At 44.2% G+C, this 16,158-nt stretch overlaps 1 protein-coding gene across 3 annotated transcripts in view; it reads right to left on the bottom strand.

The window, feature by feature from the left end:
* POLD1 (DNA polymerase delta 1, catalytic subunit) overlaps positions 1–16,158 on the bottom strand; it is an 83,035-nt gene that overhangs the window by 9,491 nt on the left and 57,386 nt on the right. For all 3 annotated transcript variants that reach the window (XM_030197967.1, XM_030197968.1, XM_030197966.1), the window contains exons 20-22: positions 10,039–10,214; positions 7,957–8,109; positions 5,961–6,063 (exon numbers count right to left, since the gene is read on the bottom strand). In XM_030197967.1, coding sequence (XP_030053827.1) covers positions 5,961–6,063; positions 7,957–8,109; positions 10,039–10,214 — 432 coding nt within the window. The remainder of the gene's footprint in view (positions 1–5,960; positions 6,064–7,956; positions 8,110–10,038; positions 10,215–16,158) is intronic.

The raw sequence follows: 16,158 nt of genomic DNA, 5'->3' as shown, positions 1-16,158 counted from the left end.
ATTGTGGTTGCCCATCCTTTTCCTACATCCATTGTTGGGTACTGCGATTTGTGTTACAAATCTGAAGGTTCAGGGTTTATACCGAGATTCTCAGAGTTGTCAAGTTACCCAGTTCAAACAGGGAGATTTTAGTCCTGTACTCATGCATTATGGGACCTGCAGCATGGATTTCAATGGATAGCATTGGGGACCATAACTCCCACACTGCTTTGTGGTGTAAGGATTGGCCAAAAAGTCTCCCTCCAGCAGATTCATTGTTTTTGCTGGCTCCATTTGACTATTGCAACCTTGCTTTGATAGGTTGCTCTAAGACCTTGTTAAATAGACTACAGACTGCTCAACACATTGTAGTTGGGATTTATTGTCTAACCAAATTTGATTCAGTTCCAAGTTATTATTCTAGGTTGCACTAAATTGTGTTATGTTTTTTTTTGTTTTTTATTTATGAGTGTGTTATGGTTTTAAGATCTTGACTAGAGAGGTTCCTTCTTACATGATGCATTTGTTAATGTTACTCCATAGTACCACTTTGAGATACAATACTAGGGGACCAACTATTATTGCAATTTCTAGAAGCAACGAAATTGAAGTCAAGCAAATAGCACTCTGCATTTTTACAATATCAGATGGTATCAATATGGAAAGGGTTACCTCTAAAAGTCTTGTAGTCATTACCTTAGCTTTCAGATTTAAAAACGTTCTTTTTTGATAAACGTGGTCTTTCAAATCTGTCTTATAACTTGTGGTTTCGTTGTGTTTTTCTTATGTGATTCCTGAACGTTATGGTTTGGTCTTTTTTTTTTTTGTAATCCACTCTGAACTATGTAGGTTGTAGCAGAATATAAAACCTAGTATCACATAACTAGGTCTGGTCTGTCGTGTGGAATCCACACTTCTCTACCATGTAGAAGAATTACTGAAATAATGCTGTCATTTTACAATGCTACTTTTCTGGGTGGCTGATACTAGCTGGAGGGATTCTTTATGGGGATCACTATCATGTATGAAAAATTTTACTTTGGCTTGCCCCCGCCCCCTTTACCTGGCTTGCCTACCTTTTGCCACCCTAAATATTAAGGCTGACACATCGAAACTACTTTTGAGTAACGCCTCCAGATGGCGATCCTGGACGTCCTTAAAGGCCGTACCACCATCTACCGGCACCGTATTACGTTTGGTGACCGCCGAGACCACTGCACCCACTACTGGAGGCCTTAAAAATGCCTTATCAGTTTCTGCTGGAGACTGAGAATACTGGATTCTTGTAGCTAGCTAAGGCTCCTATTGGCTCTCATTGAGTCAGAATTCTCAGTCTCCACCTGCTGGAAGGCGTTCACAACCCATCAGTCAAGCTCTGGGCCGGTCCAGAGGGACGCTAAGGGATGTTACTTTGGCTTGCCCCCCCTCCTTTTACCTGGCTTGGCTCCCTGTTGCCACCCCAAATATTTCTGTCTAGAGATGCCACTGCACTGAAGCCACTGTCTGTGATCAGTTTTATTACTCTGCAAATTTAAATATACATTCTTTTGCTCAACTCTTCCCCCTCTTCCTGTCACCAACATCAAAATAATCTTTCCATATTTCTAAGCCAAGTATTGCTCCTCTTCTCTGGGCTCATATCGCCTGAAGGGAGGATGGGAACTCATGAACTGCATCCTACTCCCAGCACAGCAGCTGCGATGGGAAGACGCAGACAACAGGTAAAAAGGTATGTGCACATAAAAAGTCAGACTCTGCACATGAAGACACAGAACAGCCTGCATGAGGGGGGGGGGGGGGGGGGCAGGGGGGGAGGCATTTTGGAACCGCTTGGCTGATCTCAGTGACAGGATTCTGTGGCCAGGAGCACCTGCAGCTGCAGCCACACCACGACGCTTAGATCTGACAGCCAGAAACTTTGGAGGCTGTTATTTTTGAAGCTTGAGTGCGGGGAACGATGCACTGACAAAGCCCCCAGAAACCTCTCCCTCTACCCTGTGCACACCTCACTGAATCAGGTCATTTAACACATATAATCCACACATGCTGTACCACGGCCGTCACTCCCAAGGGCCAGGGAGACAGTTTGAAAAATATAAAAATGAAAACCAACCAGCTACTTAGAGTGCATCAATTCTCTCTTAAAACGTATGTGCACACTTCTGAAATTCTGAGCTCTAGGACTCTGCCATCAACCCCAGGGACCCCCCCAGCTCACGCGGGGCCTATATATGTGTATGTTTAGCCATGTCCAGGGTAATTTTATTGCAGGCTGCCTATGTGAAACGTTCTATACCCATTTTATTAAACATAATTAGATGCTTACTCGCCGTTATAAAACAGGTGGTGGGGGTAACTGGATTTCAATATTATCCCCATGGTAGTATAAAATTTATACTATTTAATAGGGAAAAACATGAACATTTGGATTTTAATTGCAGATATCTTTTGTAGGATAATTCTTGAAGGGCAGGAAAACTGGTTTAGCTTTTATGTGCACTGGCTACACAGGTTTTGTGGTCTGTCTGTCCTATTAGATTGTAAGCTGTCGAGCGGGGACTGTCTCTTCATGTCCAGCGTACAGTGCTTTGTACATCTAGTACCGCTATAGAAATGATAGGTAGTAGTCGTCTTTGGGATTCCGGAATCTTGCTACTCTTTGTTCTTTTCCCCTTATTTGCTACTCTTTGGGATTCCGGAATCTTGCTACTCTTTGGGATTCTAGATGGAATCTTGCTACCCTTTGTCCTTCTTCCTTATTTGTCCTGTTTTTCTGTCCTAATTAGATTGTAAGCTCTGTCCAGCAGGGACTGTCTCTTCATGTTCAAGTGTATAGCGCTGTCTAGTAGCACTATAGAAATAAGTAGTAATAGTAGTAGTAGTAAGCTCAGAGATGCGCCTGGAGGTCACTTAGGTTTTGAGCAGCATCTGTCAAATTTTGAGTTAGAGATCCTGAATGAACTGATGGACTGGTAAAGCAAGTGTTTCCTTCGGTGTGCTAAGAGACTAAAGAAATAGCACTGACATTTTGTTTATTGGTTGCAATCGCTGTAGTCTGCATTGACAGCGCCTTGGAAAGTCTCTACAACATCCGTAAAATCCGCCCCTTTCTTTCCGAGCACTCTATCAAAACCCTCATCCACACCCTTGTCACCTCTCGCTTAGACTACTGCAATCTGCTTCTTGCTGGCCTCCCACTTAGTCACCTCTCCCCTCTCCAGTCGGTTCAAAACTCTGCTGCCCGTCTCGTCTTCCGCCAGGGTCGCTTTACTCATACTACCCCTCTCCTCAAGTCGCTTCACTGGCTCCCTATCCGTTTTCGCATCCTGTTCAAACTTCTTCTACTAACCTATAAATGTACTCACTCTGCTGCTCCCCAGTATCTCTCCACACTCGTCCTTCCCTACACCCCTTCCCGTGCACACCGCTTCATGGATAAATCCTTCTTATCTGTTCCCTTCTCCACTACTGCCAACTCCAGACTTTGCGCCTTCTGACAGAGGGCCATCAGTCACTCTGGTCCAGCAGAGGAGACTGATTGTTTTGCTGTATCTTCCTTTGTTAGAATGTGCTGCCCTTTAATAGGCTTGGACTTTCCTAGGTGCAGTTTCGCTGACTACTGTCGGGCCACTGCGGAGTCTGGGAAGCCTTGTGAGCAGGAGTAGCATGTAAAGCAGCACAGGAGGTGGGGAAGCTTATAACAGGCTCATCTTGGCCCCAATTCTGGCACAGAGGGGTCGCAGTTTCAGCAGCCAGGGGATAGAGGAGCTACCCAGGGCAGAGCAGGAGTTAAGGAGCGACTGTAAAGTTGTGCAGAGTCACGCTGGAGTTGCTTCCGAGGCGATGGGGGCTAGTATGGGTTTTGCATCAGGTCTGCCATGCAGAGTTTACTCCCGAGGGTGCCAGATTTAAGCCTACTGCAAGGAGAGAGGATGGTGTGCCAAGCGGTCAGGAATCTGTGGATACTTGAGGGGTTTCAAGGTTACGCACTCTTACTTTCTCTAGCATTCTTTCCCCTTTACTTTTCTTTTGAATGGTTTGGTCTGCTGAAGTGAGTTGTGAGGAGAAGCGGGAGAGTTAACAGGTGTCCATGAGGAGCTGGAAGACAAAACTAAGGAGAGAGTAAGAGAGGACTTGGTGTTAGCTCGGGAATACCCATGCATGTTTTGGGAAACCTTTCAAAGGGCTATGAGAGAGCTGTCATGATGACACCTCCCATCAGTGTGGCTGTCTTCCCCCTGCCGGTCAACGGTGAAGGGGAAAGTGAGCAAAAGGGAGTTTCAGGTGAGGTTCAGAATCTGAGGAAGGAGAGGGAATAATGTTTGGGGGACAGAATCCAGGATCTAACAGGTATCCAATGTGGGGGAAAGTTAAGTGTTCCTAATTTACCCTTTACATCTCCATCCTTCACTATCACAACACCTCCCAAAATCCTGCATGTCCCAGTTCCCTTCTCGCTCACGCACACCCCGCTGAGCGTCTCCTCTCTCTGACCCCTCCAGCCACCCTCATATCTAGAAAAACCCAGTGCCGCTCAGTCAAGGAAATTTTTACCCTCCTGTTTTTCTCTTGCTCGTAATTTTGACTTTTTTCTAATATGGCTCGTTTTTGTTTTGTTGTTTGTTTTTATATATTTTTGGCTTTACTGAATTTTACATGGATACATTTTTACTTTCAGGGATTGCGACAATAATGATAGTAAAACTATGTGGGCAATTTTCCTTTCTTTCTTATCACAGAGATCCACACCTGCTTTCTCTCTGAGTAATGTGTCCACTGTACATAGATTTGTTTTGCGTTATTTCATTGCCTGCTCCCTCCTCTCCCCCAGAAACACCTCCAAATAGTGCAGGCATAATTACCAACATTGAAACCGCTCTGTCTAGCATTTACTAACACATACAGACGCTCTGTACGTCTGAGGTGACTGCTCTCACTGGTGAAAATAACTTTCTCTCAAAGAGAAATAGCAGAAGTGAGAGATGGGTCAAGGCCTTATGCTCCTCTAGCATCCCACAGCTATAGGATCCCTCACTGAATGCTCTCCAGACAGACAGCTGAGTGCCGGCAAGACACCACTCTCCCTCATTTCTCACAGCACTGTAATTAGCTGTGCATTCTTCTCCCCCATTGCTATCCTCCCCACCCCACCAATGGGTGCAGAAGAAGGGCCTGCTAATTTTACCCATAGTGCTCCCCTCCAAGAATAGAGGAAGAGCTCACCAGTTCTCTATGCACCCCTCCCCATATGCAGTGGAATGGTCCCACGACTCCCATTCCCAAAAATCAATTGTAGAGTCCACTACCCCTCCCCCTAAAGTGCAGTGGAAGAGTCCCATCACTCCTCCATGCATCACTAAGTGCAATGGAAAGGCCCACCACCCCTCCCCCAATGTGCAGTAGAAGGGTCCATCACTGCCCCCTCTCTCCCCCAGTGCAAAGGAAGGGCCCACTGCTCCCCCTTATCGTCCTCCCAATTTGGTCCATGAACATAAATCCAGGCCTGCATAAAACAAGAACGGGACAAACCAAGGGAGGTCTGGGGACTGAAAGTCTGATTGCTCAGCTCCTGGAAAGCCCACAATTATAAATAACATGTATGCACTACCCCTTATTCAGGAGAGATAACGAAATGAAAGGAAGACAGAGACAGGAAAGGGGAAGAGAAAGAGAGTCAGGAAAGAAGAGAAGAGTGACAGAGGAAGAGAGTTATTGAAAGGGAGGGGGAAGAAAGTCAGGAAAGAAGGGAAAAGTGACAGAGAGAGAGGAATTGAGAGGGAGGGGGAAGAGAGTCAGGAAAGAAGGGAAGAGTGACAGAGAAAAAAGGGGAAGAGAGGAGTGACAAGAGAAAGGAATTGAGAGGGAGGAAGAAGGAGTGACAGAGAAAGGAATTGAGAGGGAGAGCGCCAGACAGAGAAAGAGAGGAGAGAAAGTCTGAAGGTGTGGAAGGGGGGGGACTGACGGTTAGGTACACTGCTTACCTCTGATTTCATATAGGCCGCAACGCCCTTGGCGGCTCCAATGATCACATAAGGAACACGGTCACCCAAGTTCGGAGCACTTCCTGGGTCTCGCTTTCGCATCCTAGAAGAAAAAAAGTGAAGAGAAATAGGTCAGAGAAGAGCTGCTGAAGGAAGTGAGACAGCATCAAACAGAGAATCACCCCCCCCCCCCTTCCCAAATGAATGTGGAACAGAAAAGGTCTCACAGGATAAGAAGCAAACTGGAGCCAGAGGCTCTTTACTGCGAGTCCTCTGGGGCCTTTCCCGCCATCCCCCCTTCTACACTGTAACACCTAATGTGTTATGACATTACATGTGTGTTTGTACACATGGTGGTACATCTCCTTCCCTCAGAGCAGACACACATCTGTGTCACAATTTCACGCTTCATCAGCTCTGTAACACACAGAACCAGCAGAGCAGTGTGAATCGGATTCCATTGTGCAGCTGTGAGCTTGTGACTGTGAGGAGGGAGAGGGTCGTGACTGCACCCACCTAAAATGGAATAAAACATACAATACATATTCGTTCATTTTCTGTTCCTGTGCCCTCTCCCACACAAGGCAGCCACAGCTGGAAATGGGACAGAAAAGCTGACATGCAATTGCCACTACCTAAAGCTTTGAAACTGCCGTTTTTGTATTATCCAACTGTGGACACCTCAGCCCTGTGCTCAAAAGTAATTTCAGCACTGAAAAAAAAGGGGGGGGGGGGCAAAGCCCAGGGGAGATGTGCTGCCTCGGACCCCAGGGTGTCGTAAGAAAAGGCCCCAGTGAGCACACACAGCAACGGCAGCAAAGTGGAAAAAGTGCTGAGCGGGGAAAGGAAGTGGAGGCAGTGTTTATCTCCAGCTGCTGCCTCTGGGTGGGACAAGATATTTCTGGTCTTCCCCTCGGTCACAGCTCACTGGCTGCAGGCCGCTCTGAGGTAGGCAGTAACACTACAGCAGACCTGTCAGCCCACTGATGTCAGTCGGTCGATGTAGTGTATCTAGATTTTCAGAAAGCTTTTGACGAAGTACCTCATGAGAGATTGCTGAGAAAATTTAAAAAGTCATGGGATAGGAGGCAATGTCCTTCTGTGGATTAGTTATTAATTGATGAATAGAAAACAGAGGGTAGGGTTAAATGGCCATTTCTCTCAATGGAGGAGGGTGAAGAGTGGAGTGCCACAGGGATCAGTACTGGGACCGGTGCTACTTAACATATTTATAAAGGATCTGGAAATCGGAATGACAAGAGAGATGATTAAATTTGCAGATGACACAAAACTATTCAAAGTTGTCAAAATGCATGCAGATTGTGAAAAATTGCAGAAGGAACTTAGGAAACTGGAAGGCTGGGCATCCAAATGGCAGATGAAATTCAATGTGGACAAACGCAAAGTGATGCACATTGGGACAAATAAGCCAAATCATACTTATCTGATGCTAGGGTTCACTTTAGAAGTCACCACTCAAGAAAAAGAACCAGGTGTCATTGTAGACAATACGCTGAAATCTTCTGCCCAGTGTGTGGCGGTGGCCAAAAAAGCAAACAGGATGCTAGGAATTATTAGGAGAGGGATGCAAAATGTCACTCTATGGTGCGACCGCACCTTGAGTACTGTGTTCAATTCTGGTCGCTGTATCTCAAAAAAGATATAGCGGAATTAGAACAGGTTCAAAGAAGAGCAACCAAAATGATAAATGGGATGGAACTGCTCCCGTATGAGGAAAGGCTAAAGAGATTAGGGCTCTTCAGCTTGAAAGAGACGGCTGAGGGGGGATATTATTGAGGTCTACAAAATCCTGACTGGTGTGGAATAGGTGGAGGTGAATCGATTTTTCAATCATTCAAAAAGTATAAAGACCAGGGGGCGCTCAATGAAATTGCATGGAAGTAATTTTAATACACTGGGTCCTGTCTCTCTGTATTTGTGCCACACTGGGTTCTGTCTCTCTCTGCACTGGCGCTGTGCCAGCCTCAGACCCTACCTCTCAGCCAGCTCCACGTGAGCCTGTTTTCCTGCATATTCGTCTGCTGTCCTCGTTAATTCCTTCGTGATCACCAGCTGAGAGATATCAATACGATTGCAGAGCAGATCCGATATCACGTCCTTGGCATGTTCCACAGCACCCAGGGGGTCTCTGAAATTCAAAGGTGCCGATCATAATCAAGCAGTGTAGCCCAAAGGCAGAAGACCAACACCAATTCTATTTTGTAATCAGAATTGTTAGTTGTTTTTTTTTTTTAAACATTTGTCTAATACCACTACCTGTTACCCAATTATAACACTTGCTTGCTTAAGGCCCCAGTAAATGATCATCTTCTCTTTAATGACTCCCGGAAAGGAATTTGGTAAGCCCTGTGCCCACATGCAGGCCTACTCTGTGGGTCAGGGTACAGACAGTCCAGGAAGAGGTTTCTATCATTTGTTCCATGGTCAAAGGCTTATGACACTCAAAATGTACTGAGAAGCAGGGACAGGGCATGACAATAAGGTACAGGAAAAGTGAAATTTTTCATACAAGACATTCACGGACAATCATCATTTCAGGTATTGGGGTGGGGGAAGTAAATAATAAAATATTTTTTTACTGAGAAGATAGTGGATATGCTAAATGCTGTCTCCACAGCTACACCTGTGATATCGGTTGGTACAACCATTTTACTCCTCCTTTGCAAATTCTACCTTCTTAGAGCTCATTACCTCTGTTTCTCTCTCCAGGCTCCTCTATTCCCAACCTGTGCCCATCTCCACTGTCGGATACCATGTGCTTTCCACCTTGCTGCTCCCAGTGCCTGAACTCATCGTGAAAATTATATGTGCCACGCTCCCCATCTTACCAAATTCAAATCCAGCCAAAAAAAAAAAAATCACACTTGAGGCTGCTGAGTTCCGTTCCTCCTCTGCATTGTTTTCCCCCACTTTAACTATTTTTGAGTTATCAGTGTTCTTATATCTTCTTAGAAATGTCTTTAATAACTTGTATAGAAGTCCCCTCCCCCACCTCAGGCACCTCATCATGTGTTAAGAAGTTCGGTGGTAACCCTATAGCGCTACCCCTCACCCACCCACCCCAGTTCCTGTTTTCTTTGTATAAAATTGTTAATGGCACAGAAAGGGGAAGGGATGGGATTCTAGATTTAGCTCAGGCCTTTCTGTGTTGCAGCTCTAGGCACAGCAGTCTGATTTCTCAACGTTTAACCAATTAGAGAAAACATTTTGGAAAGAACTTTGGCCTCATCCATCCCTCTGGTTCGTTTTTGCTAAAAAAAAAAAAAAATAGAGTTTGAAGAGGTTTTACTCCTTGCACATTCCTCAGTTAAACTTGCATCTTCCTCAGTTATCTACTACCACTACTTATCATTTCAATAGCGCTACTAGACGTAAGCAGCGCTGTACGCTGGACATGAAGAGATAGTCCCTGCTTGACAAAGCTTACAATCTAATCAGGATAGACAAATAGGACATGTAAGGAATAAGGACAAAGGGTAGCAAGATTCCATGCAGAATTCCAAAGAGTAGCAAATAAGGGAAAAGGACAAAGAGTAGCAAGATTCCGGAATCTCAAAGACTACTACTTATCATTTCTATAGTACTACTAGACATACGCAGAGCTGTACACGGGACATGAAGAGGCAGTCCCTGCTTGACAGAGCTTACAATCTAATCAGAAAAGGCAAACAGGACAAATAAGGGAAAAGGACAAAGAGTAGCAAGATTCCGGAATCCCAAAGTGTAACAAGATAAGGGAAAAGGACAAAGAGTAGCAAGATTCCAGAATCCCAAAGAGTAGCAAATAAGGGAAAAGGACAAAGAGTAGCAAGATTCCAAAATCCCAAAGAGTAGCAAGATTCCAGATTCCCAAAGATTACTACTACTTATCATTTCTATAGCACTAGAGACGTTCGCAGCGCTGTACACTGGACATGAAGAGACAGTCCCTGCTCGAGAGAGCTTACAATCTAACTCAAACAGGACAAATAAGGGATAAGTGAATTACTAAAGGTGGGCATGATCAAACATGGGTACTGACATGAAAGCATGATATCTTCCTACCGAGCAACATTACCTGTCAATGAGAATCTTCTGCAGGCAGGTGTTAATCAGATTGGCCACTAGGGGGCAATTGTCTCTGCGTACAGTCTCAATTCCCTTGCAATCCATCTTATCATGGGTATTAGAGCTGGAGGAGAAGTACAGGCCAGCGTATCGCTTCTTATTAATCAGTAGATATGGAAAATACACCTGGCAGGGAAAGGACAGAGCAATGTTTATTAATCAGCAGGTGTGGAAAATACATTTGGAGAAAAAAGGCAGAGGGCTTCTTATTAATCATCAGACATGGAAAATACATCAGCAGGGAAAGGACAGAATCTAGATTGTAAGCTCTTTGAGCAGGGACTGTCTTTTTGTGTATGGTGTACAGCGCTGCGTATGCCTTGTAGCGCTATAGAAATGATAAGTAGTAGTAGTTATTAAATCAGCAGATATGGAAAATAAATCTGAAGAGAAAATGTGAGAGGGATTCGTATTATTCAGCCGATATGGAAAATACAACACCTGCAGGGAAAGGAAGAGGGTGTTTATTTATCATCCTATATGGAAAACACAACTGCAGGTAAAGGATAGATGCCTTTTATTAATCAGCAGATATGGAAAATACAGTTGGAGGGAAAAGGCAGAGGGCTTCTTATTAATCAGCAGATATGGAAAATACACCTGCAGGGAAAGGATAAAAGGCTTTTTATTAAATCAGCAGATATGAGAAATACATCAGGAGGGAAAAAGCAAGAAGGCTTCTTCTTAAACAGCTGATATGGAAAATACACCTGCAGGGAAAAGACAGAGCATTATTTATTAATCAGTAGATATGGAAAAATGCACCTGCAGGGAAAGGACAGCAGGCTTATTATTAAATAAGCAGATGTGGAAAATAAATCTGGAGAGAAAAAGCAAGACTGCTTCTTATTAATCAGCAGATATTGAAAATATACCTGTAGGAAAGGGAACAGGGTTTCTTTTTAATCAGCAGATACAGAAAATACACCTGCAGGAAATGGACAGAGAGCTACTTATTAATCAGCAGATATGGAAAATATACCTACAGGTAAAGGACAGAAGGTTTCTTATTAAATCAGAAGATATGGAAAATACACCTGCAGGAAAGGGCAGAGGGCTGTTTATTAAATCAGCAGATATGGAAAATAAATCTGAAGAGAAAATGTGAGAGGGATTCGTATTATTCAGCCGATATGGAAAATACAACACCTGCAGGGAAAGGAAGAGGGTGTTTATTTATCATCCTATATGGAAAACACAACTGCAGGTAAAGGATAGATGCCTTTTATTAATCAGCAGATATGGAAAATACAGTTGGAGGGAAAAGGCAGAGGGCTTCTTATTAATCAGCAGATATGGAAAATACACCTGCAGGGAAAAGACAGAGCATTATTTATTAATCAGTAGATATGGAAAATACACCTGCAGGGAAAGGATAAAAGGCTTTTTATTAAATCAGCAGATATGAGAAATACATCAGGAGGGAAAAAGCAAGAAGGCTTCTTCTTAAACAGCTGATATGGAAAATACACCTGCAGGGAAAAGACAGAGCATTATTTATTAATCAGTAGATATGAAAAAATGCACCTGCAGGGAAAGGACAGCAGGCTTATTATTAAATAAGCAGATGTGGAAAATAAATCTGGAGAGAAAAAGCAAGACTGCTTCTTATTAATCAGCAGATATTGAAAATATACCTGTAGGAAAGGGAACAGGGTTTCTTTTTAATCAGCAGATACAGAAAATACACCTGCAGGAAATGGACAGAGAGCTACTTATTAATCAGCAGATATGGAAAATATACCTACAGGTAAAGGACAGAAGGTTTCTTATTAAATCAGAAGATATGGAAAATACACCTGCAGGAAAGGGCAGAGGGCTGTTTATTAAATCAGCAGATATGGAAAATACATCCGGAGGGAAAAGGCAGAGGGCTTCATATTAATCAGCACATATGAAAAACATATCCTTAGGGAAAAGGCAAGGGATCCTCATTAATCAGCAGATATGGAAAATACACCTGCAGGGAAAGAACAGAACGGTTCTTATTAAATCAGCAGATATGAAAAATACACCTGCAGGGAATCAGAACCAATGTTTATTAATCAACATATATGGAAAATACATTCAGAGGGAAAAGGCAGACGGCTTCTTATTAATCAGCATATATGGAAAATATACCTGCAGGGAAACGACAGAAGGCTTCTTATTAAATCAGCACACGTGGAAAATACATTCAGATGGAAAAGGCCAATGGCTTCTTAATCATCAGCATATATGGAAAATACACCTGCAGGGAAAGGAAATAGGGCTGTTTATTACTTAACATATATGTAAATTCCACCTGCAGAGGATTTCTTATTAAATCAGCAGATTTGGGAAATACACCTGCAGGGAAAGGACAGAGGGCCTTTATTGATCAGCAGATACAGAAAATACACCTGCATGGAAAGGGTAAAAGGCTTCTTATTAAATCAGCAGATATGGAAAATACACCTGCATGGAAAGGGTAAAAGGCTTCTTATTAAATCAGCAGATATGGAAAATACATCTGGAGGGAAGCAAGAGGGCTTCTTATTAATCCGCTGATTTGGAAAATACACCTGCAGGGAAAGGACAGAGGGTTGTTTATTAATCAGCAGATATGGAAAATATACCTGTAGGGAAAAGGTAAAAGGCTTCTTATTAAATCAGCAGATATGAGAAATACATCATTAGGAAAAAAGCAAGAGGGCTTCTTATTACTCAGCTGATATGGAAAAACCACTTGCAGAAAAAGGAGAGAGCAATGTTTATTAATCAGCAGATACAGAAAATACACCTGCAGGGAAAGGACAGAGGGCTTTGATTAATCAGCAGATACAAAAATACACCTGCAGGGAAAGGACAGAAGGTTTCTTATTAATCAACAGATATGGAAAATACACCTGCAGGGAAAGGATAGAGGGCTTATTAAACCAGATGTGGAAACTACATCTGGATTGAACAAGAGGGCTTATTATTAATTAGCAGATATTGAAAATGGACCTGCAGGAAAGGGGAAAGGGCTTCTTATTAATCAGCAGATATGGAAAATACACCTGCAGGGAAAGACAGAGATGGTTATTTATCAGCAGATATGGAAAATACTCCTGCAGGGAAAGGACAGAGTTCTTATTAACCAGCAGATATGGAAACTACATCCAGAGGGAAAAGACAGAAACCTTCTTATTAATCAAGAAATATGGAAAATATACCTGCAGGAAGGGGCAAAGGGCTTCTTATTAATAAACAGATATGGAAAATACACCTGCAGCAGGGGCGTAGCTACGGGTGGGCCTGGATGGGCCTAGGCCCGCCCAATCTCAGCTCAGGCCCACTCTGTCTCAGCCTCTGCACCAATCAGGTGCTTTATAAACTGATTACCCTGCACATACGCACAGCTGCAGAGCTACGTTTTTGCTGCTCTTTGGGCTGCCCTGAAGTCGAGTTGGGATTTGGGAGGGGGAGGACCCTTCATTACAAACTTACCTATATGCCAAGTCTGCTCTGCTTAAAGTTCCCCATGGAGGAATGGTAAGGCATTGCTCCTGCTCTGCAGCAAAATTAGCCCAGGGCAGGAAGTTTTGGAGCTCAGGCACTGCTTTTTTTTTAAACTTAAATGCTGCTCCCTCCTCCGCTGTGCCGCTGGAGAAAAGAAATGCAGCAAAATCGGCCAGGGAAGTTATTTGTTTGGAGCTCGGCACTGCTTTTTTAAACTTAGCAGCTGCCCCCCTCTCCAGTCATGCTGTGCCATGCTGCTGAAGAAATTTGGACACTCATCAGCCCCAGACACCGGGTTCAGCGTCTGGGGCTGATCCATATTTCTCCAGCAGCATGGCACAGCACTGGGGGGGGGGGGGGGGGGGGGGGGGAGGGCAGAAGCTAAGTTAAAAACAAGCAGCGCCAGAGCTCCAAATAAACAACTTCGTGGGCCGATTTTGCTGCACAGTGGAAGCAGCAGTGCCGTACAGGTGCATGGGGGCAGGAGCAGAGGCTAGAAGTGCGGCATCCCCCCCCCCCCCCCGTCAAGCCTACTCTCCAGCACACTGCTTCAGGGCCTCATCAGGGGGTACTATAGTAGACTCTGCAGGGAAGTGCTACCCAGGTGGTAAAAAAAAAAAAAAAAAAAATTTCTGTGTAAAGTTGGATTGCTGGGGTGGGGGGTTGGTTGGGGAGGGCTTTGCACTGGTCAGGTTAAACAAAACAGTTATATGTATAATGGTGATTAAAAAAAAGTTTTATAATTTCATTTTGGTGGGCTTGGGCTCTGCAATCCCCAGGTTAAAAAAAAAAAGTTTTATATTTCATGTTGACGTGTTTCTGGTTGGGGGTGGGAGATTGGAAAGGGCAGGGCTGATGCTGGAGTACAGGGAGTGGTGTGGGGTAGGAAATGGTAGTACTGATGCCGGGCTACAGGGAGGGATGGGGGAGTAGGGAAGGGCAGTGTTGATGTTGGGTTATAGGGAGGGATAGGGGAGTAGGGAAGGGAAGGCCACTGCTTATGCCAGGCTACAGGTCAATTTCTAATTTTTGGTCATTTATTGTGTAACTGGCCTAAACAGCCTAATAGTGTGGGTGGCTGTTTGATTGTGTTGTGTTCATATCTGTCCTTTAACAGTACAAAGGACTTACACGTCCGACTAAAGTTGAGACTCCTGAGGCAGATGCCCCATGCACCAAAACACAGGACTGCATCGAGTCTTGATACCTTTTTAAAAAAAAAAATAGATCCTATGAACTGTATATCATTTTAGTTGACCTTTGTATTGATATTTTTCATAAATATCCCTTGGTTGGCACTTTCTTGGTTGTTGTTGTTCTTTATTTATGTTGATGCAGGACAGCTGTTGGGCAGACTATTTGCTTAGATATCCATCATCAAGAGCATTCTAAGGCATTATTTATATATACATACCCCCACAATATTCAGTGCTATTTAACCAGTCAGCAACACCCACTGACCACTTAAATATCATTTAACTGGCTAACCGCAAATATTCAGCGGAAGATAGCCAGTAATTTCTGCTAAATATTTGCGGCTAGCACATAGCGGCTAACCAGCTATGTCGCCCGTTTTAGCCAGTTAGTGCCGATGGTCAGTGCTGAGTTAAGCAGTTAAATAGTACTGCATAAATAGCAGTCCTGTCTAAAGATAGGACCTTAACTATTTAGCGCTGAATATCTGTTAACCGTTTTAAGTTCCAGCGGCCAAAAATAAAACCAGAAATTCAATGCCGATTGCCGGATAGGGCGCAACATTGAATTTCCTGGTTCAGCACTGGCAGCAGGCTTTAACTGCACAGCCTACCAGCAGTTGAATATCAACCCCATGGTGCCCACCCATATTAGCTCTGGCCCCACCCAAAATGTCATGTCTGGCTACGCCACTGACCTGCAGGGAAAAGGCTGAGGGCTGTTTATTAATCAGCCGATATGGAAAATACACCTTCAGGGTAAGGGCAGAGGGCTTGTTATTAACCAAGAGATAGAAAATGCACCTGGATGGAAAGGAAAAATTGCTGTTTATTAAAGAGCAGACATGGAAATTACATCTGCAGGGAAAGGACCGAGAGCTTCCTATTCACCAGTAGGCGAGGGATGTACACCTATAGGGAAGAGCCAGAGCACTATCATCATGAGAACAGTGGTATCTGCCACAAAAAGGTCACCTCTATCTTCAGCTTAAATGACTGTAAGAAGACGACACTTGTGGGACGGAGGAAGTGACGTCACGCGACTGAATGGCTGCTTAGCCCCGCAGCTCCGTGCCAACTCACCTTCAATAAGCTGCCATCCGACTTCAAAAACTACCTAGTAACATAGTAGATGACGGCAGAAAAAGACCTGCATGGTCCATCCAGTCTGCCCAACAAGATAAACTCACATGTGCTACTTTTTGTGTATACCTTACCTTGATTTGTACCTGTCCTTTTCCGGGCACAGATCGTATAAGTCTGCCCAGCACTATCCCCGCCTCCTAACCACCAGCCCCACCTCCCACCACTGGTTCTGGCACAGACCGTATAAGTCTGCCCAGCACTATCCCCGCCTCCAAACCACCAGTCCCGCCTCCCACCATCAGCTCTGGCACAGACTGTATAAGTCTGCC

This window comes from Microcaecilia unicolor, chromosome 3 (genome assembly GCF_901765095.1).
Source record: "Microcaecilia unicolor chromosome 3, aMicUni1.1, whole genome shotgun sequence".
Classification (NCBI taxonomy): Eukaryota; Metazoa; Chordata; class Amphibia; order Gymnophiona; family Siphonopidae; genus Microcaecilia; species Microcaecilia unicolor.
Note: the sequence above shows the minus strand (reverse complement) of the source record. Positions and strands in the feature narration are given on the sequence as shown.